Source organism: Pogoniulus pusillus, chromosome 5, assembly GCF_015220805.1.
Source record: "Pogoniulus pusillus isolate bPogPus1 chromosome 5, bPogPus1.pri, whole genome shotgun sequence".
NCBI lineage: Eukaryota > Metazoa > Chordata > Aves > Piciformes > Lybiidae > Pogoniulus > Pogoniulus pusillus.
The window spans coordinates 1548431-1575420 of record NC_087268.1 but is presented as its reverse complement, the minus strand read 5'-3'; the positions used below and the strand labels follow the sequence as shown (position 1 = coordinate 1575420).

The window sequence follows — 26990 nt, the reverse complement described above, 5'->3', positions numbered from 1 at the left end:
AAAAAAGCATCAACTTTTTTTTTCCATTTTGAATTTATTTTTAGAAAAATCACAATGTTGGTAGGAGGTTTTAATAAGTAATTTTTAGGCTTGCAAAAGCATAAGGATTCAAGAGTCTGGTTAGCCAAAAGCTAGTTTGAGCTTCCCCTGCCATTCTTTTCCTAACAAATACTGGCTTAATTCTGTTTTCTTGACATTTGGCATTGATATACCAGTTTATTCATGCAGGTAAGCAGTACACTTCATTTCTTTGTATTTACATAGGTCACATGTTCATATAAAAAATCACTTTTCCACCTTAAAGGTTTTAACACTTTTTATACTAAAAGCAGAAGTGGGGCAAAAAGAGGTTTACAAATTAATTCCGTCACAAAATACTGAAGTCTGTGTAAAGCTTTGTTGCAAGCTAAGAAACATGTACAAGAAATTCTTAAATGAATTATCCTTGGCATACATTCATGGTTGAATGCAGAGATATATTTACATGTTTAATATCCAAATTCATAATGACTTCTGAGATGTTCCACAAAATGTCACTTCTGTAGAACTTTGCAGGTGGCTGAAGCACATTAGTAAGACACTTAATGTAAAACTGCATTACACTTGAAACCAATTAGAATGAAAGCCAAGAGACCTGGTCAGACCTTTCCAGACAGAACTGATTTTTACTGCAGACTTAGTCCTTTAACTGTTATGAGTTGCAGTTTTCCATGCTTCAACAGATCCTTGAGCCCTCTGTGTGGCTTTCACGAGCCATGGGAAAGCTCATGAGCAGTTGCAGTTGAGGATGCCAGCACAGGTCCTCTTCCTGATGACAAGTCCAAAAGCAATCTTCACATGTACAGATGCTTGTGGAGTGAGGCTAGGCTGCTCTGGTCAGTCTTGCTACTACAGTGCACTTCTGAACTGCAATACTGTTTGTGTCTTTTAAGTGCCTATGATAAGCCTTCTGTACTCAATGTTATTTCCTGTTAAGCTTTTGATTAGGGAAGCCTTAGTCCCCACTCCCCCATACTTCATCCACAACTGTTTAGACAGCCACCAAACATCAACCTCACCAGATGTATACAATCACATTAGAATTCCGATTTGAAAATCAGTTTTTTTCCACATGTGACCAGCTCTATACTTGCTAAGCAGAGACAGAAAGGATGGAGGGTCTGTGTGCACCAGTTTCTGTGTTCTGAATCTGTACCAGACAGAAGTAATGGAAAAAAAATAATCCCAAAAAAAAACCCCAAAGCTGGATTTTTGTCCCTTGGACACTCAAGAACAAGCATCTCTTCCCTGGTGGCTGACCCAAGCAGCTACAGTTTATTTTAGCAACACCCACACCCACGCAGGGTGAGCCATTTGCTTTTGGATGCCCACAACACACACTGAGTTGTTTGGTTGGTACACTCACTGCGTACAGGATACTAGAAGAATGTCTGCACTGCCTGAAAGCAGTGCTATAGCAAAACATTAATTGCTTATTGTTGTTTGAGAGGTAAGGAAAAGTTAAACATACTGAATGCGCTTGAGACACACCTGTTTGTCACAGGGGTAAAGGCAAGAATGTAAAGGCATGACATACTTCACCCTCCTGTCATTAAGGCCATGTATTGGTGTGCAACAACGCTTCACAGGGCTAACCATACAGAAATAGTCAGATCTAAGTCACACTCCCAGAGGTGTTTCAAACAGGAACTGTTTTCTCGTGCAACTTCGGACTCTGTTGTTCATATTATGCTTTCTTGTTTGTCTGTTTCTTCCTTTTTTTTTAAGTTTGTTTTTTTTCCAGGCAGAATGCAGGCTCTCTATCCAGTTTCAATGTTCTGTTCTTCATCACCTTTTCTTTAGTTTAATTCTCCAGAAGTGTGCGCTGAACTACAAAAAAGGAATAGTAACTCAGAATCAGTACAAGATCAGCACACTAAGCCAGTACACATTCTAAGTTACATATTACTATGTAGTAGCATATATGGGCAACAAACTTCTCAGTGAGCATTTGAAAACATAACAATAAAGTCAGGTAAGCAGAGGCTTGATTCTGTAAAGCCAGCATCCAGCATACTAAGGGATATAACATCCCAGATTCTCACTCATATAACCACATCCTACCAGATCCATGTAGCCACATCCTACCAGACCCATGTAGCTATATGCACTTGCAGCATAGCCTAATACATAGTTTCAGACTTGCAGTTCTGCAAATGCAAAACCAAAGTGGAGTACAGTCTGCATAACTGACAGAAAAACTGGGTTACTGAAAGAAAGTGCTAGCTTAGGTTATCTACAATTTCAGGAAGTCAAAGCTAAGATGACATGAAAGCACAAACCTCTTCTTCTGTGCCATCTGACCTGGCCTAGTGCAAGACTGCTTCTAACTAGAAGTCATATGGGTGTATCAACACTCTATCACCAAATGCAGAGCTAATGCATTGAGATTTTAATATTCAGTGTTTCAAAGACACTTAATAAACTTCAGCATAAGGTTGGACTACTTTGATGCCCAGTTAAAAAGGCTAGAAAGCCAAGTTTTCACCTATATTCTATCTATGGCTTTCTTGGAGTTAATTACCTGTTCTGTCAAGCCTAAACAACCATACTTGGAAGGATGAGGTTGTTAGGGGTTTTATTTCTTTAAGAGGGATCTTTAAGTAGTTGTCACCATTGTAGAAAGATTTATTATTTGATGATTCTGTCATAAAAGCAGAGAACCTTGCAGAGAACCTTTTATTTACAGCATGTTTATAAGCTGAGTCCTTCCTTCCAGTGTGGTTTCACCTCTGCCCAAACACTATTAGCATTTGTTAATACACACTCTTGCAGAGTGCTGTATTGGTTACAATCAAGGAGGTTATCAGATTCCAAACACACACAACATACACTGATGAAACATCCATCAGCTCACTGCAGTTATAGATCACATGTATGTTTTTGCAATTGGTTTTAATAACACTTTTGCAGGCAGAATTTGATTCCTTACTTTCTCTAAGCTCCTGTAATTCAAGGACTTCTCAAGGTGATAAATCGATATGTTCAAAGAATAAAAGGCTAGCGAAGAGTAGCCAAACTATCAGGACTGAAAGCCTGACACAGTTCTAAAGTGGTTGTCACAGCAGCTCCATATGTTTTTAAAAAATAAAACAAAGCACTTTTTTCCTTTCCATAAACTTCCACCAGGAAGTTGATCTTCCACCTATATTCTTTTCTTACCAGGAGGCTCAGATTGTGCTCCCCGATAGCTTTCCATATTCACATTCTCTTCATCTGCTGGGAAACAAACAGACATACAGCATCCAAATTCTCTGATCTTCAAAGTTGTTGATTATTAGGAATAATTTGTGAGAAGAAACAGCACTGAATAAAGTGGGCTACTGACAGTAGTTGGCTTTTCCTTGTGTTGCCTGCATCCTAATTTTAGTATGCATGGTAGATGTTACTCATCTTCCAAACTTCCCAAATTACAGAGCTCTCAGTGTCTTGCTGGATGGCTGCTTAATCTCCCTTCACCAACCAATGACCTACAGTACTCCCAAAGTTCTCTCATCTAAGTTGCATATTATTTAGATGGAAAAGAAGCAGACAGCAAGGAACAGCTGACTGCAGAAGAAACAGCTGAGGATGAACACGAGTAGTTCTCAGAAAACTTGTATGCAGGCAAGCATCTTGTGAAGACACAAATGCAAAACTTACAGAATTAGAAATTACAGCATTTTGCAGCATTAAAACAGACTCTAATCCCCAACCCCCACTCAATTTGTCTTAATGACATAATTTTTTTCAGTGACTTCTCCTTACTCTTTAGCAGGAAGTGCTTTTATTTTAAGAAAGGCAAAGCCTGAAGTCTTGTCTGCTTCTAGAAGGAGCAAAGTATTCTTCATACACTCTCTCTTAGATAATTACTAAGAGATGCTACTTCCCACGAACACAAATTCACTTTGCTATTAAATCCACCTTATGCATCAATGTCTAGCCCCATATAAATACAAAAATGCATCTCTTCAGACAAGGAGGAAACAAAACTAATTCAGAATTCTTACCACTTTGTTTGAAACAGAGTTTCTTCTTCTGGTAAGCAATGAAACTAGATACTGCTCCAATTACAGTAGCAATTACAGCACTTGCAATTCCAGCTATTGCTCCCTGAGAACCTGGAGGGGAAAAAAAACCAAAAACAAAGGTTTGAGTAAATCCTCATGAACACTTCCAATAAACTGAAATTATTACATGAAGCTGTCATAATCAACTCCTTTGTGAATAATGAAAACTGAATTTTCTCATTTTGCAACCACTGATTTCTTAGTAATGCCTACTGTTGAGCCACTTATGCATGCACATGTAAGTTAAGTTAATTAAAAACCCTACCCTTTCACTGCCAGATCTATGCATATGCAAGCAATCGCTGCACCAGCAGCTCTGAGACAGGAACAGTTTCAAGTCATTTGCAACACGGAGATTAAAAAGAATTGTGAAAGGAGAACCCAAAAGGAAGCATTCTAGATCCCACAAAAGTTTTTCAAGTTAAAACCCATTACTGCAGTGACCATTCCAGCAGAACATTAACATTACACAAAGCCCCAGAGAACAACCTTAACACACACAAACACCATCATGCACATAAATGTATGCATTTACCCTCGGAGTCTTTGTCATTTTCTGGACTTGCGCCCTTCCGTTCTGTAAAAATGAACAAAAGGTTTTAGATTTCACATGTCTGAAGGACAGTCATGTCACTGTTGGATGCCTTTTTTTGTCAAATAACCTTGCAAGAATGCATCCCATCTGTAAGTTTGATAACTGATGCAGAAACCTGTGCAGATGAAAACACCACAGAAGTCTCAAGAGGTGCTTCCTAGCCCTGTCCAATTTTCATTTTCAAGTGCTCCAAAGGAATCTTGAAAGGTGAAAGCTTCCCCAAAAAAGTATCACAAGTAAGCTCTGTCTCAGATAACTTCCTGAAGAAGTCAGTAATCAGAGGTGCATCTCAACACCACATCAAGACACATAAGCTAACTCTGACAGAAAAACTGCAAAGTTGCACTTAACACACAGAAGGATGATTAATCTCATTCTAATGATGACCACTACTTCAGCTTGCTCCCAGTGACCATCTCTGTACTAAGATGTGCCAATACAATTAGACAAGGCAGATTACTCACAATTAGGACAATTACTCAAGGAGTTTGGTACGACATGAAAGCAGTTTTATACTACTCAAAGTAGACATACCTTACATTACTTTGAAATCTAAGAAACAATTCATTCTGTGGAACAGATGAAACTTTTAAGAATAAAGCCTTATTGCACATCCATGAGCTTGCTGGCCACAAGAACAAAAAGAAATGTCACAGAAGATCTGAAAAGAACATCTGGATGCCTTTAAGAACCATAATCGTGGTGATTTTTGTTATAAGTACCACACTGACAGCTCAGTTTTAAACCCACCTGAAAAAATCATTGAAGATTTTACCCCTTAATTATCTGGCATTTTTCTGCAGGCAGAACAGGTTGCTTTTGAACTGGAAGGTATGCTTTTAAGCTTCAGATAGCAGAAAGAAAGGTGCTACAAATTAAACAATGTTAACCAGTTTGCATGGGAGCTTTCATCAAAAGCTTAGGTAGCAGTAAGATCTACACGAAACACAAGCTACAGTCTTACCATTACTGCCACTACCATCGCCACCTCCTTTAGGTAAATTGCCATCAAACAGATCTGAATCATCAAAGTTGCCTATAAGAAGTAAAAACAGTATTACCTTACATGCTTTCCACTAAAAAGACGCTTCCAGGCATATAAGAACAAGGAAGTTTTCTCTATATTGTTCAGCTGGTTTGTAGCAGTTTTAGGCTCAGTCACAACACGCTCACATTTCAAAAGGTCTCCCAGTCTCAAGTCCCTTCAGCTTGGAACTGCACATTTTGATAGCAGCACTTCTGCCTCTGAATTTCCTGAACAACTGAGAGAAGACACTGTCCAAGAGCAGGAAGCACTGCACAAGTCACAGGCTAAGCAAGTAAGAAGCTCCTATTTAACTGGAACAGCCCAAGTATCACTGTCCTGCTAAAGCAGAGAAAGGACATGGACGGGAAAGTATCACGTGTTTTCAAGGCCACAGCTCTGAATATGTCTTCAAAGTTGGATTTCTGAGGCATAATCAGCCTTTTAAACCTGTACAATACAGTAGCTAGAGGACAAAAAGAGTTCAACATGCCACAGTTCAACATGCCACTGAAGTTATTTCCATGAAAGTTGAAAGACCCAAATATAATTCCTTCCTTTCTTTGATTTATTGCAGGACATTAAACCAGTCCCTCTCTGTTCTCACTGGATACTACTTCACTGGGCCTCTTTCCCTCTGCTGCCAAATGAATATTTAGTTTATGGAAAGCAAATCTGTTTGAAGCAGCAAAACTAAAAGCATCCTATCAGAGGGATAGCAGAGACCTGCTGCAAATCAATCAGGAGAAGAAACAAGAACCAGAGCTTATATTCCAGGGAAGGAATTTTTACCACCATAATCATGGACAATGGCACCATCACTGACCTTGCTTGGTGTTATTTACACACAAAAGAGAGATATAGCAAAAAAAAAAAAAGGTTTAAATATCCAAAGTGAACCTACAACACAGTAACTCAGAAAGGGATTTGGAAAGAGTAACAAATCCTTTTCTACTGTTCAAGAATTCCAATACATCAGTCTTACCAGAGTCTCTTGGATTTGAAGGTGGATTTGGCTTGGGGTCATCTGTTGATAAACAGAGTTAGAACAAAATATGCAAAGTTATTCATGTGAAGAGACCAAAAGCAGAACCTATAGAGGACTTTTGAAAGACCATCTGAGCTAAATAAGATGATACCAGACGTTCACCATGGCATTTTCAATAGCTACTGCTGGATGTTTGTTTACTTAAGGTTAATCATGGTACTCTAATGCAATTAACAGTGTTTCTGCTCATCAGCCTGTGTGTCAGACTCTTGCTAGAACTGAGCACATACAGAAGAACTCTCTAACTGTCACCTAACATTTTAGTTTGCACACCTGATTTCAAACGTTGAACTTCTTTAAGGCTTTTTTCCAGGTACAGATTACCTGTCTGTTTCCTCTTTTAAAATCATCGGATTTTAAACAGTAAGAAAGGTTAGTATCTCACTTTACAAATAAGAAAAGAAAAAAAAAAGAGAGAAGAAAAAATAAAGGAAAAAATATAGAGACAAGATACACACAACAGAACTAGAAACATGACTCTCACAGTGACAGTTCATTTAACTTGCCACAAAGTAGGAGAATCAGAGGTCTCAAGTCATTTTGCTTCTGTACTGTTTGGTGCCAATATCAAGTTAAGACATCAATACTTGTTTTCTAAAACTGTGTTTTCACCAATAGCTGAAACAATCTAGCAGCTCCTTTCTCCTGCATGCTACTTCTTGGTATTTCATGGTCTTCCCTCTACCCAGCTCTAGCACAAGTCATATCAGGTCTCCCTAGGCTCTCTGCATATTCAAAGTAAAGAGTCAGGCACCTTCAGTGCCTGCCAGGATCTTCTCTCTTCAGTAAGAGATTCACAGACTGCATTGGGTTGGAGGGGACCCTCAAGGTCATCTTGTCTGACCCCTGTGCAGTTGGCCCAGACACTTCCAATGAGATAAGGGTGCCCAGGGCCACATTGAGTCTGATCTTGAACATCTCCAGGGACAGGGCCTCAATCACATCCCTGGGAAACCTCTTCCAGTATTTCAACACTCACTGTAAAGACCTTCTTCCTTATGTCCAGCCAGTACCTCTACCATGCTCCAATTTAAAACCATTGCCCCTCATTCTACTTCTACAAGCCTCCCCCAGCTTTCTTGTAGGTCCCTCTCAGCTTTTGAAACGCAGTCTCTCCAGACTCTTCTCTTCTCCAGACTGAACAGAGGTGCTCAAGCTCATCTGATTCTTTCAGTCGACTGTTTCTGTTAGACAGCTCCGTTTAAAAAATGTCAGGAGCTGGAAATAGCTTCAGGAGAGACAAAATTTCAAAGGGTTAAACCAGACAGAGCAGCAAACACTGCTACTGTCCTACAATTGTATGCCCTGTGTCAGGGAAAGTTTCCACCCTGCAACAGGTCTAGGGATGGTACCCAAAAAGCAGCTGTGCATTATCTGCCAAACTGGATGCATATTTTACTGGCTGACTGAAATCAACACTGCACTTTCTACTGCTGCCCACACAGCAAACCCAAAGTGTATTAGAAAGAGAACCTTTCCTCATATTATTTCAAAGAGATTAATGTTTCCTTGTGCTACTAAAATTACTTCCTGGAAAGGAAGAGATTACTTCAGATACTTCCATAAGTAATAGTTTATGGAATTAGTGCCATCTAGTGAAGACACAGGAATGAAACAAGAAAGGCTTGGATAAGAGATGAGTGAAATAAACGCAAGTTTTATGATCCAGATCCTTCAAACTGAAGGCAAGTAACCATAACTAGGCTGCACTTATTTTTATCTGGTCTATTACCTTAATCAGCTCAGTACTCTTACTACTTTTAGATAATAGGGGATGGGTAGATATTGCACAAAGTACCATCGAGCAGTATCCAGGAAAACATGATACTTACGAGGCTGAAGAGCATCTTGCAAGTCTAAATCATCTACAAAGAAAGAACAGAAATTTAGAATGTAATGAAAAAATGAAATCATTTTAGACTATTTTTACATAAAGTATGTACCTCACACTGTTTTCACCAAGAATACAATGGCATGCTCATTCAACAGTGACCCATGGAAACAGGACCAAGGAGCTACCAGGTATTATCTGCCAAACTAGATACTGATTTTGGTAACGATGGAACACGCCAAGGACAAGCTCAAATAGGGCAAGCTTAAAACACTTAGATTGAAAGCCAACAAGAGGCATTCTCACAGGGTCCTTAAGCTTTATAGGATCACAAAGTAAATTTGTGTGAGAACTAGTAGAAATTCTTTTGCAGCTAGGGAATTGCCTTCTTTTATCGAAATACCACAGCTCTGTGTGCCATTGGTTTGAAAAAATCAGGCTCGCAAGTTAGTCTGCACAACTACATTTAACTTTACAGTAAAAGGCATTATGAGCTAATCAGATCTCACCCAAATGTGATGATGGTGTCGGCTTCTTTGTAACATCTGCCAGGGATGGTTAGGAAAAAAAGAAAAAATACTATTTTATGCACTGCTTAGAAGATGCATGAAGGATAAATGCAAACCTAAGTCTATACAATGAAAAGCACAAGATCTATCTATACAGCAAGACATTTTCCCCTTAAGAAGAATCTCTGAGTGTTCTCAAAGACAAATTTCAGTTCTACAGGAACATATCCATAGACTGACCACTCTACTGTGATTTAAATAAACAGTATGTGGGGAAGGTGTCATGCTTGGTCATGCTGTGATACTTGGAAGCATACAGAGTAAAACAGCAGACAGTATTTTCCCATCTACCTCCCAAAATTTTCAAGAGAGCAATAATTACCAAATGCATCTTCTAAGTTGAAGGAATCACTATTGCCTGTAGAAGAAGAAAGCAACAGTAAGAACACTTGATTCGACTCAAACCCAACCCTTATCAGTCATAAACATATCTCTGATCTAACTTGAAGTATGTTTTCAGCTTCCCTCACCTGACTAGAAGAACATTCCAAGTGAGGACTGAAGACAGACATTCTTCTCTACTTACCCAGACAACCATCCACACATCCCCCAAAGGAACAAAACTAAAAACTGTCACAACAGAAAAAATCCACAGGACCAGAACAGATATTCCTACAGTTAATATAACATACTTAATCTTTCACTCTTGTCACAGCTACTGCACCCACAGTATATTCTCTCCCAGTCTTCTTTCCACTGAACTACAAAACGAGCAGAGGCACAGTTCCAATTCACAGGACTTTACAAGATCCAAGCGTGAAGAAAAGCCTTGGAGCACAAAGGCCAATATAAAAGCTGTAACACATCCAGGGTGGGTGACTCAACCACCTCCCTGGGCAGCTCACTCCAATGCCTGACCACTCTCTCTGTGAAAGTTTTCCCTAATGTCCAATCCAAACCTACACAGTCACAGCTTGAGGCCATTCCCCCTTGTTCTGTCTCCAATTACCTGTGAGAAGAGACCAACTCCAACCTCTCCACAATGTCCCTTCAGGTAGCTGTAGACAGCAACGAGGTCTCCCCTCAGCCTCCTCTTTTTCAAACTAACCATTCCCAGCTCTCTCAATCACTACTCATAAGATTAATTCTCTAGGCTCTTCAGCAGCTTCGTTGCTCTCCTTTGGACCCGCTCCAGCACCTCCACATCTCTCTTGTATTGCAGTGCTCAAAACTGAACCCAACACTTGAGGTGTGGTCTCATCAAAGCAGAGTACAAGGGGACAATCACCTCCCTGCTCCTGCTGGCCACAGCATTTTTAATACAAGCCAGGATGCCACTGGCCTTCTTGGCAGCCTGGGCACACTGCTGGTTCATATTGAGCTGTCTGTCTATTACAACCCCTACCTCCCTTTCTGCCAAGCAGCTCTCCAGCCACACTGCCCCAAGCCTGAAGCACTGGTTGAGGTTGTTGTGACCCAAGTAGAACCTGGCATTTAGCCTTGTTGAAGCTCATTCCAGTAATGCTGGCCCACTGATCTAGCCTATCCAAGTTCCTCTGAAGAGCCTCTTACCCTCATTCAAATCAATGCTGCCACCTAACTTGGTGTCATCTGCAAACTTACTGATTACAGTCTCTATGCCTGAACCAAGATCATCAATAAATATGTTAAAAAGTGGTAAAGTAGATGACCTTTAAGCCCCCTTCCAATCTAAACCATTCTATGAATCTATGAAACTCTATGTCTGCCTTTTCTCTTTTATGAATATACCTACAGAAGAGGAGTCAGAACGGACCACTGCAAAGTCTGAAGAGAGGAATAAAAAACAAGCACTTCAAAGTGAGCTCTTTTAGATACTTACCTTATGAAAAACTGGTTTATAGAATGGAAAATATTTGCAAGTCATTTACCCAAAGCCTACATCTTGCAAAGACAGTTTTTAAAACCTCAGCAAAATGAGCAGTCGCTAAGACCCAAACCTCAGTTACCTTTGAAGTTACTTCTTTCTTTAGACTACACCAAGAAACCTCTGCATGAAGAGGGGAAAAAAAAAGCCAAAACACTCAAGAGAAACTGAAACAGGGATCAGTTGTTCCCCAAATCTGAATTCTGGCTTGTTTCAGTTTTTCTAGCACATACAACTCTCAGGCTATATAGCCCTACAGGGAGAAATGCCTGAACCAGGCCCTGATCAGACAGAGAATCATAGAATCAAGCAGATTGGAAGAGATCCCCAAGATCATCCAGTCCAACCTAGCACCCAGCCCCATCCACTCAACCAGACCATGGCACTAAGTGCCTCAGCCAGGCTTTGCTTCAACACCTCCAGGGATGGTGACTCCACCACCTCCCTGGGCAGCTCATTCCAATGCCAATCACTCTCTCTGACAACAACTTCATCCTAACATCCAGCCTAGACTTCCCCTGGCACAACTTGAGACTCTGTCCCCTTGTTCTGTTGCTGGTTGCCTGGGAGAAGAGACCAACCCCCACCTGGCTACAACCTCCCTGCAGGTAGCTGAAGCCAGCAATGAGGTCCCCCCTGAGCCTCCTCTTCTGCAGGCTGCACACCCCCAGCTCCCTCAGCCTCTCCTCATAGGGTTTGTGTTCCAGGCCCTTCACCAGCCTTGTTGGCCTTCTCTGGACACCTTCCAGCACCTCAACATCTCTCTTCAATTAAGGAGCCCAGAACTGGACACAGCACTCAAGGTGTGGCCTGACCAGTGCTGAGTACAGGGGCAGAAGAACCTCCCTTGTCCTACAGGCCACACTGTTCCTGATGCAGGCCAGGATGCCATTGGCTCTCTTGGCCACCTGGGCACACTGCTGGCTCATCTTCAGCCTACTATCTACCAGTACCCTCAGGCCCCTTTCCTCCTGGCTGCTCTCCAGCCACTCTGCCCCCAGCCTGTAGCATTGCTAACCTAACTCTGAGAAGGCAGGCAGAAGTATCTACTGAAGATGCATGCTCCTCAAAACAGTCTAGCAGAGTAGTAACCACAGAATGAGCCAACACCATCTGTCTCAAGGTTAACCATATACCATCAAGGCAATGAATGTTACATTGGTGGGTATATTTCAAGAGCATCATTTCTTCTTAAAGAAGTGACAGAGGGAAAAACAAGCCCATACATCCAACATTATGCCTTAGTGCAGCTGATTTTTTTACCTGGAGCAGAAGAGAGGCTAGATGAAGTGTGTCCCAGGGCCACACTCAAAAGGTGAAACCAGTGTAAAAGAGTGTGTATTCAGTGACACTGCCATTTCAAGGGGCTATGCTCACATGTGGTCTTCATGAAGAAATAACTGAGGATGAGACTGCTGACTGACAGTCTAACATAAGACATGTTTTGAGAGAGCAATAAAACTGAAAATTAATAGAAGAAAAAAATGAGTTCTCTGTTGACTGGAATTTTCAATATTGTGAACCCCAGTTCTGATTCTCAAGCACACAGAAAGATGTCATGCTTCTCAAATACATCACTTTATCTCAATTAGTTAGCAGAAAATGCCAAACCCTAACTGTCCTAGTTTTGCTGGAGCACAATCCCAGGCTAGCCAGGGGCTGCAGGCTGTTAGCAGTTCTGAGTCAGCCAGGACAGCTGATGTGAACTGGCTACAGGTGTATCCCACACCATGAGCATCACACTCAGTATAAAGAAAAAGCTTGCTGTGGAATGGACAGTCTATTGCTTTCTGTTTGGGTTTCTTCTCAGTCTGCTTCTCTTGAGGATTGACTTCTTGAATACTGTGACTGCTGCACTTATGCTGGGCTGAGTGTATATATTTTGCATTGACATTGGTATTAATTTGGCTATTTCACTAAATTTGTTTTCATTTCAGCCTGTGGTCTTCTTTTCCTGATTCCCTTTCCCTGCTGTGGAAGGGTTATCAGGTGGTAAGAGCAACTGCTACAGTTTAGCCCTAGATATGGGCTAAACAGAGGCACTAACTTAGGGAACTTACTACAGTACTCTGCACTATGAAGTGCCAGTGGTCTGCTTTCCCAGAAAATACTGGGTGTTCCCCTGCTGTCATAAAGACCAACTTTCATATCTCTTTAAAGCACTTGCTTTTACAACTCTAGTTGTTAATCTTTTAGTATGAGTGGGTCCACCCAAACTAAACGTTTAATTACTTAGTCTGAAAGGAAAGAAGCTCAGCACCTGAGATTCAGCTGGTTCAAGAGGAGAAACAAGCAGACAGCAGAAAGCTTCAGGACTAGAATAAGAGTAGAAGCAAGACCCAGAAGGAAAAGTGGGGAAGAATGAGCTGTACTCCCTACAGGCTTGAGGAGCACCCAGAGTAACTAGGCTTAAAGACATTTACTTAGCCTAAGCAAAACTATCTGCAAATCAAGCAGATATTATACTGCATATAAAGCACAATACAACAAGTTTTTCTAGATCCTAGGGACAAAGGCAAATTCAGGAACATTTCCAAAGTGTCTGTGCTATTTTCCTTCCATGTCCATAGCTCGGATACCAGAGGCCAGCTTTCATCAGGTTGTCCTCAGTAAGCTGTGTAGTTTGTGTTACATGGGGCAAAACCAGCAGATAAAACAGAAGAGGAAACATAAGCTTCTGAAAAGCTGATGAGCTAGAGGGTATTCCTGAGATCCAAGTAACTACATAAATAGGAGTCCTTTGCAAAATCCCATCAACACTGCCAGCTAACTGCTACAGATTACTCACATGAACACTATGCTGCAGAAGCTGACACAACCTTTGGAAACTTCCTCCATCAGTCACATGTGCAGCAACACATCAAGAAAGGAAATTTGTGATGAATCACCACACACAGGCAAAATCACAACTAGAAGACAGAAGCATAATTTTGTCTGCATTCACATGCAGCTTACCCTTGATGAAGGTTGCAGGTGTTAGATGAAGCATCACCTAGCATTACATAATTCAAAGCCTGTATGATGGTCCTTGTAGCTGGAAGTGCTAAGCACAATGAAATTTTCAAAGTTCTAGGTAACTGTTCTTGCATTCTTGGTACTTTTACTCACAGGTGCCCTAAACCACAGAGACATCACTCTGCATTAAGCATGAAGCCACTTGACATCAGCAACACCATCCCTGATGATGTGAAGAACACTTTCTGCTGCAGCATCTTAAAATTATCACTTATCATAAGCAGGACTGGTTGATGTCTGCTGATACTTGTAAGATGAGAATTCATATTACAGCCTGTTTCTTTTACCTTCCTCACCAGAAGTCTTACCAGTTCAATACAGTTTGCATACTTATAGCAAAACTTGAATAAACTTTGTAATCCACTCAGAAACATTAACTGAACAGTAAAATTGACTTGACTTTTAGACTCTTTTTCACAGTTGCTTGTTCAGCTATAGCTTGAGTCTCTTCACTCTACATACTTAAAAATAGCTACTACAGCTTTTGCTAAAAGAAAGAAGAGGAAGACTTTGGGGTTTAGAATGAGAGTTTCCTGAGGGGAAGGTGGAAGTAGAGGAAACCAGAGCCAGTACAGAGGTTTGCAATGATTCAACTCCTATTTTCAGCCATTGCTCTGAGATTGAATTAGTGCTGGTATTAGTCATCTCATTTTATAAAATAATCCATTGTTTTGCACACATTTCAAACCCTGACATGTTTCAGTGTCTGTCTTCCTACTGATATTTCCTATTAAGGGATTAATTGAGACAGAGCTGCATTAAGTGACAATTCAGTGAACCAGGATTTCACAGCTTGAGCTCCAATGCACCACACAAGCCCCTGTTTGGAAACGTGAAGACTAGCTTCAGCCCCAGGGTACATGATGTGACAGCAGCATGCTTCTCTGGGCAATCATAGAATCAAGCAGGTTGGAAGAGACCTCCAAGATCAGCCAGTCCAACCCAGCACCCAGCCCTGTCCAGTCAACTAGACTATGGCACTAAGTGCCTCATCCAGTCTTTTCTTGAAGACCTCTGTTCAATATCTTTATTGATGACCTGGACGAGGGGATTGAGTCCAGCATCAGTAAGTTTGCAGATGACATCAAGCTAGGAGCAGGTGTTGATCTGTTGGAAGGTAGGAGAGCCCTGCAGAGAGACCTGGCCAGGCTGGATGGGTGGGCAGAGGCCAATGGGATGAGATTGAACAAGGCCAAGTGCAGGGTTCTGCATTTTGGCCACAACAACCCCAAGCAGCACTACAGGCTGGGGACTGAGTGGCTGGAGAGCAGCCAGGAGGAAAGGGGTACTGATAGATAGTAGGCTAAAGATGAGCCAGCAGTGTGCCCAGGTGGTCAAGAGAGAAGAGAAGACTCCTTTGTTCTACTTCATGTATGTAAAATGCTTATTTTTTCCTACTTTAACTAATTTTGTACCCTAAATTACTAAATACTTCTGAAGGACAATAATGCACACAGATACTGTGTGCACCCACAGCAATGTGACTAGTTTGAGCTACCAAAGTCAGAAAAATGAAAACACAATAGTTAGAATCCAACCAAGTGGCAGCCACAGGTAGATGTCAAATCAGAAACGTGGCACAGGTTTTGTCAGATGAGAGGGGTTTTTTTGTTTCTCACTTTAAAAACGTGGGTTTTCTTTTTTTCCACTTTACATCCTGCATTATTTTTGTTTGAGGAACAATATAAGTATCTTCTGCACCAAGGCTACATTCTTAGTAGTTCCAATGCATTTATGTGCTCTGCAAAACACTTGGAATGTGTTCAAAGCAAGGCCATAAGCATTTCCAGTTCAAGTGCATCTTGTGAAAATACTTCTGTTCTGCTGTATTTAGGTAAAAAAACTTAGCAGTGGTTCTCCACGTCCACCCTAAGAAACAGATCCACCATCTCCACTCTGATTCCACATTACCTTCTAATGCAAATTGCATTTTCTATTGCAGTGTTATCAATTGCAGGCAGCCATTATACATATCAGACTTTAGTCTGCACTATAAATTGTAGAACACCACTGGAAAGAAATAGGAGTGGATAGAAAACTTTTCCTCAGGACAAGTAAGAATTGCTAGCTGAAGGGAGCTGTGCCTGGGTATAGCACTGGCAGTGAAGACAGTCACAGGTGCAATGGCAACACCCAAAGGAAAGGAGCAGAAGCAGCAGTGGGCACAGAAGAGGAAGAAGGAATCGGAGGTCTGGCTTCATTCAGAGTTGGCAGCTTGCTGCCACCACAAGCTTCAGAATCGCAGCTCTTGCCTGAAGTGTTGCTTAGCACAATAAAGAGCTGGCTTTTACAGAAGACCAAAGTAGCACAAAGGAAAGCTGGAAGTTTTAGTGAGAAGGGGAGAGGGCAGGAATGTCAAATCAGATTGGAAATCTGCTGACTAAGACAAGCAGGGAAAGCTCTGATCTGAAGAACTGATGTCTCTATAACCATTTGCTGCATTTTCAGGGGGAAAGGGCAGGGAATAGTTGGTGAAGTTAACTACTGAATTTGGGCTTCATTCACATGATGCCTGGCATTCAGGATATATTGATAAACTCAGAGGCAGGCAGAAGAACACAGACAGGCATGGCAAGGTGGTGGCAAGGGATGAACAGCAGACTGAAAGATAAATATAGAAACACAGAAGAAGATAGCTTTACCCAGAAGCTTTCCACATAGGCTTCCCCAAACCCTAACCTGAAATCTCTCATTTCTAAATTTAACAAGGACTTGTGTGACTCCAGAGCTGTCTGCTTCGTCCAACAATAGCATCGGCTCTAATAAAAACTGGATCCTTCCTAACACATTTGCCTCGCTTATTTTTAATTCATCACATCATGCTACTACTACCATCACCAACAGCCCCCTTGGCTCTTCAGATCGATTCAATATTTTCCTGCAAATAACAGGGAACAAACAAGCAGTAGAAAAATGTAAGTCTAAGCAGTGTAACTCCTTTCTTTCCAGGTAGAAAAGGTCTCTAGTAATTTTGTGGCTGCAATAATCCAGTAATACTACCAACCTGCAATGTATAACTAGAGTTGCAGAACCTGCTGTCCAAGTTTACACCATCTTTTCACTCTACTTTTCCTTCAGAATATTGGACTAGTTCACAAATGTACAAGATGCAGGCACGATTTCCTGCAGTTAAGCACAAAGGCATGAAAAAGACAGTTCTAGAATTAAAATAGTGTTTCCTCAAAAAATAACTTCCATTTCATGGAAAGATTGACTTGTATCTTGAGTCATAACATTTACCTGATGAAAGAACAAATGTTATCCTTAAAAACAAAGTTGGATCTTACTTAGTTTAAAACTCTTTTGCTCAAAGTGAAATGAACCTCTTGCATAATATGCACACAGCAAAAAATGAATTAACATTTCTTGTGAAAAAATCTGAAGAAAAAGAGAGATCCAAGAGGAGTTTTACAGGACACAAGCCATGAGCAAATTAGAGCAGAATTAGCATCTGCAGTTAATGAACAGGTTTTCCAAGTACAGTCAAAGATGTCATTGCTTAGATGTTTGTTCAGAAGTGACTGAAATCTGCATAAAGCAAACAACTATTTGTTACTCAGCCAGTGATGCTGTGATGAGACCTGACGTAGAATGGAACTGTTTTCATCTAAAAGTATCTTTTACCCCAAACATATTAGGATGGTTCCTGTGTTTGACATGTTAATTATGTACTTTAGAGGAACTATTCTGCATTCAGAAAAATGATCCTAAACAGCCCTTACACCATGGACTAAGTTCTTGGACTCTCACAGGAATTTGCCTTATGACTTTTTTGGAATTCTTTGTAGAAAATCTTCTGGATGATTCTTCTGAGCTTCCCAGGCACACTGAATGGAATTTGTGATGAGTATCACTGCAGTGCTTTCCTGCAGCAAACAGAGGAGTCCTTTCCACACCACGAGTTTACAAGCAGAGAGAAAACAAGATTATTTTTTAATTAAAATGTGTGTTAAAACCAAGTTTTTATGTTACCAAGCAACCATCCAAACGCTAGCCTTTGCAGCACTGGTCCCAAGCCTACAGAGAAGCTGTCTCAGTGCTGTTGCTGCCACTATGTGCTTTTGCAAGAGAAGAGCAAAGAGGCAAACGGTACAACACACAAGTGGGAACACTGCTTCTTTGTACTGGGAATAACTTGCAGGGTCTAGGTAATGGGCTGATAACGCAGTGAGCCCCCTGGTGACCAAGGAGTGACCTCAGACGCCTTATTACATCCTTTCAGTACTTAAAAGGGGCCTGTAAGAAAGATGGAGACAGTCTTTTTAGCAAGGCCTGTTGCAATAGGTCAAGGAGTAATGACTTGAAGATAAAAAGGGGAAGACTCAGACTATATACAAAGAAAAAGATTTTTACAGCGAGGGTGATGAAACACTGGGACAGGTTGCCCAGATAAGTGGCAGATGTCCCATCCCTGGAAACATTCAAGCCCTTAGCAACAAAAATAATTTGCTTTTAGCAAACAGAACTGATGAAATGGCCACTGCTGAGATTTAAAAAGTAATTAGCAACTAATTCCCTGGAAAAACAATGGCAGTGGGGCTCCCTAACATTTACATTGCAACAGTCCTGTTCAGCCTGCCCAGAAATATACTGGAGAATAGTGGTTAACAACAAACTTCAGAGCTCTGAATTATGTAGCTGCTGTGTTAGCAGCTGTAATTCCAGGAATGAGGCAACTCTTGCATGACTCAGAAGCCAAAAAATACACCTAGCGTGTTACAGCTGATGTTGCAAATGCTTTCTTTTCAATCCCTCTAGATGAAGAAGTGAGATCCCAATTGCCTTCACCTGGAATGATGGGCAATATACACTCGGAACTGGCTGCTGCAAGGCATGGAATCACAGCCCTATCCTCTGCCACAGCCATCATTCACAAAACTTTTAAAGCTGCCACCTACAAAGGGATGAGAGGCTGCCACTGGCTTGAACAAGTAATGGCCTTTGGAGCTGCCTCGGAAAACACTCAGAAGAAGCAGTGGCTTCCACAGACTCCTCAGTGATCACTAATGCAGTACAGAAAAGGCTCAAATACTGGAATCACAGGAACTAGCAGCAGTGAAGAAAACCAATTTCAGAAGCAGGAGAATGGAAAGTAATACAACAGCCACTTGGAGGAACATCCACTTGAACACACAGTGTTAATATATAGACCTTAAATTCAAAAGCAAACTGAGAAACATAGTAACTAGGCTCATCAGTTAGCTCAACTTGCCAGCACAGATTTAAGGTGTGAGCATAAAGGAAAGCTATTTTTAGATAGGTGGGTCCACAAAACTGCTGCTCATGCATCGGGGTGGAGAACACATCTTTGATTTGTCTCAGGAAGTCACAATGCAAGCAGATACACAATGTGAGATCTGTGGAGTCACGCAAAACATGGAACATGTGAATGGTGAACTAGTATGATGGGAGAAAGAGATGTCTGAAGAAACCTGCAAGGAGATCTCCCCCTCCTTTCAAGCAATACAGTCTGGGGCTGTGTCCTCACAGTGGTAAAGCTAGGAGATCTCCCCCTCCTTTCTAGCAATAAAGTCTGGGGCTGTGTCCTCAAAGTGGCAAAGCTAGAAATGGGTTGCTAGCTTTTTTTACGTAGGAACAAAATATAGACAGCATTCTAGATGGAACAAACATATTTGTTGGCATGGTGCAATACAGGCTTGGCTGGACTCAGTAGTCACTTCAAAACCATAGCTGTTCAAGAGTAAGAGGAAGCCTGTTTAGTGGAGTGGGTGCATCAAATCTCCTTCATCCTCAGGCATATGGAAAGGTGGAATGGTACACGGCCTCCTTCAAACTGCACTCCAGGCCAAGGTAATCTTGCCTCTGTGAAGCTGTGAGGCAGCTAGATAACACAGCAGCCCTGAAAGACACCATTTATCCCAGGTTCAGCTGCACGACAAAGTACCAGCCAGTCCTGGGCACACCAGAATCAAGACACAAGTTTGTATACATCCTGCAGCAATTGAAATCCCTATGGAAGCAGTCCTTATCAATTAAGGACCAGAAACTATCTACTAAGTGGCCTTTGGAAAAGTGATCATGTAATTACCTATGTGCTGATACGCAGAATAGATAATCTTATTTTACTTCATAAACTATACTGTGTATGCCTTTGCAGGTAAGACGTGTGCCCAAACAATTCCTGGGTACATATTGCTCAAGAATGTGGGCAGATGCTGGGCAGAGGGTTGCAGGGTGTCCTGTCTGGGAAGAGGCCATGAACTGCCCTGTGCTGCTTACAGTCATGTCACATTGGCACTAACACCACTGGTGCACACCAAACCTTCGATCGGTCAGAGGAGCACAGAGTACATCTGCTGGAACACACCTAAGAAAGAGCATCAGCCAGTAGGGTAGGTGACACACAAGGGTATGGTCCGAGAGACTCACAGAAGGTGAGACAGGAGAGGGGACATGCGACTGGGGATGTGTGCGCCGGGCAGTAGAGGTTCCATGCCAACAGCACACATCTACAAGAGACTGCAGCTGTAAGCAATTCACACCCAGGCAAGGACACACCACAGGTACAGTGGCTTGGGGGTATTCAAATTAGGTCCACTCACACAAAAGCAGCAACAGACCTGAGGAGCAGTAAGAGACCCTCACTGGGGCTGGGACACTGAGAAGCAGAGGGATGCAGTGGAAAATCAGCAGGAAGCAAGGAGGAGCAGTGGAAAGGAACTACTAGGCACATGATATTTCTGCTCTGCCAGCCACCTCACTAAAGGAGCAGAGGATGGACTGCACCTAACCTGCAGTGAAAACCAGCAAGGACAAGATGGGGTGCCTAGGAGTGTTTGGCTTCGGTGAAGCAAAAAGGGAACACTTAGGGCTTTGACTGACCATTTTCTTTGCTTCAGTTTCCAAATCCACTATTAGAAGCTGATGTTCACTAGCCATAAGCTAATTTAAGTCAAAGTTCCCCAAGTTGAGACTGTTTTCTCTCAACATACTTTTGTTTCAGTCCAAAGAGCAGGCTCCTGCGGCAGAGCATGGAAAAGCAGCTTGGCTAAAAGAAAGGAGCATGCCCCTGGCAAGATGATCAGAACTGATAAAGATTATTATTACTACTGCATTTCACTAACACAGTTGTACTCTGATGAAAGGCAAGGTGATTGCTGTGAGAGGTTCAAGACAGCAAGAGTTAAAGCAGAGCCTTTTCTCAAGCGCAGCCAACCCCACCACATGTACCAGAACAATATCATAAAAACACTGCAATTGGTCTTGGCTGGACAGCAGTCGGCTGAATCATGCTTAACTCCTGCCAAGTTCAATCACCCTGACTACGGAAAGCTGAAGGACTGTTGCAGTGATGTCACTTTGACGTAACAGTGCAGTGGCCATTTTATATAAATAGCAACACATGGAAAAAAAAACACCTTTTAGCCATTTCAAAGCAAAGGAAATAGCAAGAGGGAGAAATGTGCTGTGTTTTTCAAGATTGTGACGCCATCCACACACATTAGCACTGCTACTAAAACTGTTCAGTAAAACCAAAGTTGTGTAGTTGTTTTTGAATCAGATTTAAAAGGCAAATGAGAGCCCACAAGGGAGAGTTCAGTCCCCAGAAGCCCCTGCGCCACCCCCCTGCCTCAACTGTAAGTTTCATCTACTAGATTGGGCAGGCTCATTTCACCATCTTTCATCCATCTAGTCAATGTTCTCAACCCTGACTTGCCTCAACAAGAAGCCAGAGGCACCAGCATTTCCTTTCCTCTGCTCACAGCCCTGTAATTACAATGGTTTTACAAAGAAGGCATCTCCACTTGTAATGCACCTTAGGCTACTGATCTTACAATACAGATAACCTCCTTCCAGTGTGTACTTTCCTCACCTCTGGGTGTTCACTACCACAAGCGTTTCTCATGGCAACTGTGTTTCAACCAACAAGCTCTACCAAATTCTTGCAAAGAATACTGAAAGTATGCATTACCAAGGTCCTCAGTAAGCAGACAGCTTTTCAAGCCTTGGTCTTCCTTCAGTAGATAAGGGGGGCTTTTGTGCCATGGGTCTGTCACTCAGCATGTATGGAGTTTTGGTGTAATTCTCCTTTTGCTGTCCTGTGCTCTATGTAGAAATTGTACAGAAGATCTGCTGTCTAGTAATTGTTTTGTTTGTGTAGTTCTGTAACTAGGTGCTGGCTAATGTGGTGGTTTTGCAGGTGTACGATGGCTGTGCTGGTCTCACACTTCACAGCCAGCCAGAGCAGGAAGCCTCCCACCCTCTCCTACCCTGCCTCCACCCCATTTCTACTCTGCAGTGCCTGGCCCTGCCACTCCCTAGTGCTAGCTCTGACACCCATCAAACACTCCGCAGAGCAAACTCAATGCAGCAGATTAGTCATCTGCTGATTTATCAGGCTGAGTAATCTCAGCCAATCTCACCAATGGGCACCAGACCAAACACAGGAGGAGCAAAATGGAAAGATCCCACTTCTCATCAGAGCCAAGCTGTCAGACTGTCTACAGAAATCAATGATATAAAAACTTACATTCAACCTTACTCTGGATCCAGCCTCAATGATATCTCAATTCCAACTATGCCTGACTTGCAGAGCTCATGCCTGGCAGATGACAAAACACTTAAACACCAACTCTGAGGTTAAAACTGGAAGCTCTTTTTCAAAGCCAGCTCATCCTTGATTAATAATACATTCAACTCCTTATGATAGGTTGAATATTGCTTTAACACTGAAAGTTTTCATGTGCCTAAAATGGATGATCCCTCAAGAAGTTCTCAGTCCAGAGACAGACTCATCCACTTGAATGGTGAAAGCACCCAGTCCCAGTCAAACCAGTCACCTGCAAACCATCACACAGCTGCTGAACTCTTTTGTAAGACCCTTCACTTCCCCTAGCAGTTTTGTAAATTCAGACTACACACAACCTAACAGCAGTGAAGCTGAAACTTTCGGGAGCATGTCATTCAGGCTTTGCCTTCTCTTTAAGATTGCACCACCACGAATCTGAAATGCCCCTGAGGGCCCCACCCTCCCCAGGCTGACATTCCCAACGGTACTCAAATTCTTACACACTTTGTTCAAGGAAAAACTGCCCAGAATAATCCTACTTGATTTGTGTTATTGGCATTAACCAGTACCCAGATAAGTTAACCAGCTTTCTATGGGCAAACTGTTTTAAAGTGTAGCATCGTTTTTCTCAGAATTCAATATAAAACCCCAAAAGGCAGTTTCTGTGCACTTTCCCTCTGGTGAAGCAGGAACCAGACACACACACCCCCTCTTCATCTTCAAACTACTTGGCATGAAGTTTAGAAAGACTGGGTTTGAGTGACTGCAAACACTTCCATATTTTAAGAGCATCCCAAAGCTCTTGCTGTCCATGACTGTGAGGACTCAAGTTGTGCCAGGGTAGGTATAGGCTGGATATTAGGAAGAAGTTCTTCACAGAGAGAGTGATTTCCCATTGGAATGGGCTGCCCAGGGAGGTGGTGGAGACACCATCCCTGGGGGTCTTCAAGAAAAGACTGGATGAGGCACTTAGTGCCATGGTCTAGTTGATTGGTTAGGGCAGGGTGATAGGTTGGACTGGATGATCTTGGAGGTCTCTTCCAACCTGGTTGATTCTATGATGCTATGACTGATTGCAGAGGTAGTGAAGCAAGGTTTCCATGTAAATAGCAAGGTGGTATCTGAGTGTTAGCAGCCTGAATCACCTGTCAGTTTTAAAAAGCAATTACTGTACTATTTCTCCAAGGGCTCAGATTTGCTAGCCCAGCAGCTAAGAGCACAATAAGGCCACAGCAGAACTTAATTCAAACAGGCTTGACACCAAACTGCGCAGCTGGCATCCTGCATGCAGTACTTAACAGCTTCTAGTCAGTGCTAGAAACAGGTATTTTTCATCCTCTTACAGCAAAGAGACAAATGTTTAAGATCTGCAGTGTTACTTTTACAAAGCACCTGCAATAAAATACCTGGGAATAGCATCAAATGTGCTTATTAGCATCACAAAAAAACAAATAAAACCACAACAAAAAAAGGTTTCCTAACAGTAACATAAATGGGAAATGAGTCTGCAGTACAGAGTCCGGTTCAGGTACTTTGTTCCTGAAAAAAACCTTGTTATTGGGAACTTTGCTGCTTTTCTCCCCTGCCCGAAGCGTTCCCTTTATGCCGCACACCAATGTGCTGCTCCATACACACTGTTTTGATCACGATTCAAGAAAATCGTCCCTAATATACACCGAAGCTTCTCAGCAAACGTGCTGCTGTGCTTTATCTTGCAGCCTGGCCACAATAACTTCACTCTCACAAGGCTGCTCTCGTGGGGTAGCAAACTTTCTGGGGAGTAGCTGCCTGATGCACTGGAGCTGTTGTCAACTCCGCTCTTCCCTAAAATGGAAGCCGAGCTCCAAGCAGAGCTCTCCGCCGCCCTGAAACCCCCTGCAAGCCCCTTTCAAGGACCCCCCTGAACCCAAGGGCGTCCCACTGGAGGGAATACCACGTATTGACCGGAATGATTCAAAACAAGTCAGGAGTTCCAGGTAGTTAACAGAAATTGGGGGGGGGGGGGATAACAATCCCCGAACTGAGGCAAAGAGCCCCGCAAAGGGCTGGCGCTGCGGAGCGCCGTTGCCCCGTCCCTGACAGACAGGGGCAGGCGGCACCCAGGGACCCGGCCGGCTCTCCCGCGCGCTCCTGGCGCCCGCGAGCCCTTCCACCCCCAGCCTCCCGTCTCCGCTCGGAGCGGCTGCGCAGGGCCCCCCGCCCCGGGGCCACAGCTCGGCGGGGCAGACAGAGTCTGTGCCAGGACCGATGTCCACCCCCACTCACCTCTTGCAGGGACGACGACGGCAAGGAGCACCAACACGGGTAGGACTCTCCAGCGCCGCATGGCTGACTGCCTCATACGCGCCGCCCGCTCCCTGATGGCCGCTGCCAGCAGCCGCCCGATCAGAGGGCGGCACCGTGCCGCTCCCGGGACTGGGTGCGCGGCACAGACACGCCCAGGCGGCTGCGCTTGTCAGGCCGGGAACGCTCCCCGCTCCGCGGGGGCAGGGAGGGCGCTGCTCGTCCTAGCCTGCTCCGCCGGGGATCTTCCCGCGGCGGGACAGCGCTCAGCCTGCAATCGCAGCGGCGGGGCGGGGGCTGGCGGAGCTCCCGCGGCTGCCCTCAGGGCGCGGCGCTTGGGCGGCCCTTACTCCGCTATTGCCGCGCCCGTGGTGGAGCGGCACCGTTCGCCAAAGTGGGCTGGTAGGCGTCAGCTTGAGGCCAGGAGCCGCTTTTCCCGTGCGGGCCGGGCCAAGGCATCCCGGCTTCGGCGAGCTGGAGAAGGAGCACGGCTTCGGAGCGTGGTGTTGTGTGCTGCTGAGCCCTCACCGCTCCCGTGCAGTCCGCCTGAGAACAGGGGAAGACACCAGATTGAGGGTGCCGGAAAGGAGGCTCCGTTTTCTGCACGAAATAAGCTCCAGGGTTTAAGCACTTGGCTCAGTTAGCCCTGGCACACCCCTGTTTTGTTCACGTCCCCTGTTCACAGGGGGCTGTCTCTTCACAGAGCTTTCTGTTATCGCTCGTAGGTTTCAACGTCTCCAGCTTAGTGAGCTCCGACACACCCTGCTCTGCCATTCTCATAGTGACATATTCTCCTTTTCTCGTGTTCTTATAGTCTGCTTTGCCATTCTTTTATTGACACGGGTACCATTTTTCACAGGGCCAGGTATGACAAAAACACCTCTCCCAATTCCTAACTTTCCGCTTGCCAAGAATGTGCTGGTTACTGACTGGAATTAGTAACACACAGCGTGTGACATAGAAAGTGACTAGTGTGGCACTGACCTGATCATAACCACGAAGAAGAGGTGGCTGGAGGAAGCAGAGATTAAAAAAAGCCAGAAGGACCAGACTAGGAATCTCAACAGTCCAGCCTTATCTCTGCTATATGGAGATCACATAGAGCCTCTGCTCATGTCTTCCCAGGAGTCTTGCTCTAAATTATCTCAGGACTGTCCTCCCTAGATAACAAACTGAACACAACCTGAGCTTCTCAACTTTCAGGATGGAGCACAGGCTTAGTAGGCAACTGAATATTAACTTCTCCACCCAGAAAAGAAGTGAAGAACCTAATTTAAATGGTCATACAATCTGCGATGCAGGAGGGGGTGGGTATGTACATGTACATTACATTATTGCTAGCAATTTCCTTTTTTTTTCCCCCTGGACTTCAAGCCTAGAAGGTAATCATAGAATAGCAGGTTGAAGGAGACCTCAAGGATCATCTGGTCCAAGCTTTCTGGGCAAAAGTATGGTATAGATAATCAAGCCCAGCACCCTTTTCAGCTGAATCTCTAAAGTATCCAGTGTTGGGAAATCCACTACTTCCCTGAGGAGATCATTCTAATGGCTGGTTGTTCTTGTGGAAAAAACTTCCCACTTGTGTCCAATTGGAGTGTCCCCAGGAGTAACTGGTACCTATGTCTGTTCTGTGTGACTCCTTGTAAAAAGGGAGTCTCCATCTTCTTTGTACCCACCTTTTAAATACTGGAACAGGTATGCTGTGATAAAGTCTCCCCTAAACTTTCTTTTCTGAAGCCTCAACTCAGTTCTCTCAGCCTTTCCTCACCTATCAAGCTCCCTAGTCCTTTGATCATCTTTGTAGCCTTTCTCTGGATTCTCTCCAGCTTGTCCACATCTTTTTTGTATAGCAAAGATCAAAACTGAACACAGTATTCCAAGTGTGAGAAGCACTGATCAGAGTGGGATAATGACTTCTTTATCTGTGCTGGTGATGCCCTTCCTGATCCAACCCAGCATCCTGTTGGGCTTTCCTTGCTGCAGTAGCACATTGTTCAATCACACTGAGCTTGCTGTCCACCAGGGCCCCTGCAGTTGTTCTACAGTTGTTCCTCAGCCAGGCAGATCACAGCCTGTGCTGCACTCCTGGATTGTTTTCCTAGGTGCATGACCTTACCCTTATCCTTGCTGAACTTATATTAGTCCATTCTTCCATGTTATT

At 43.3% G+C, this 26990-nt stretch overlaps 1 protein-coding gene across 2 annotated transcripts; it reads right to left on the bottom strand.

Annotated features, from left to right (window-relative positions):
* Positions 1–14: 14 nt before the first annotated feature.
* Positions 15–25241, bottom strand: LOC135175205 (CD99 antigen-like). Of its 2 annotated transcripts, none has more exons than XM_064143008.1 (10): positions 24812–25241; positions 9478–9513; positions 9096–9131; positions 8588–8620; positions 6693–6734; positions 5648–5719; positions 4624–4665; positions 4029–4139; positions 3202–3255; positions 15–1869 (listed from the first exon to the last, which is right to left on the bottom strand). In XM_064143008.1, exons 1-10 carry the CDS (start codon positions 24885–24887, stop codon positions 1844–1846), a joined length of 528 nt encoding a protein of 175 aa, XP_063999078.1. In that variant the 5' UTR covers positions 24888–25241; the 3' UTR covers positions 15–1843. The 2 variants fall into 2 exon arrangements, with proteins under 2 accessions (XP_063999078.1, XP_063999077.1); XM_064143007.1 differs by having other exon boundaries at positions 3202–3258; positions 24812–25235.
* Positions 25242–26990: the final 1749 nt, after the last annotated feature.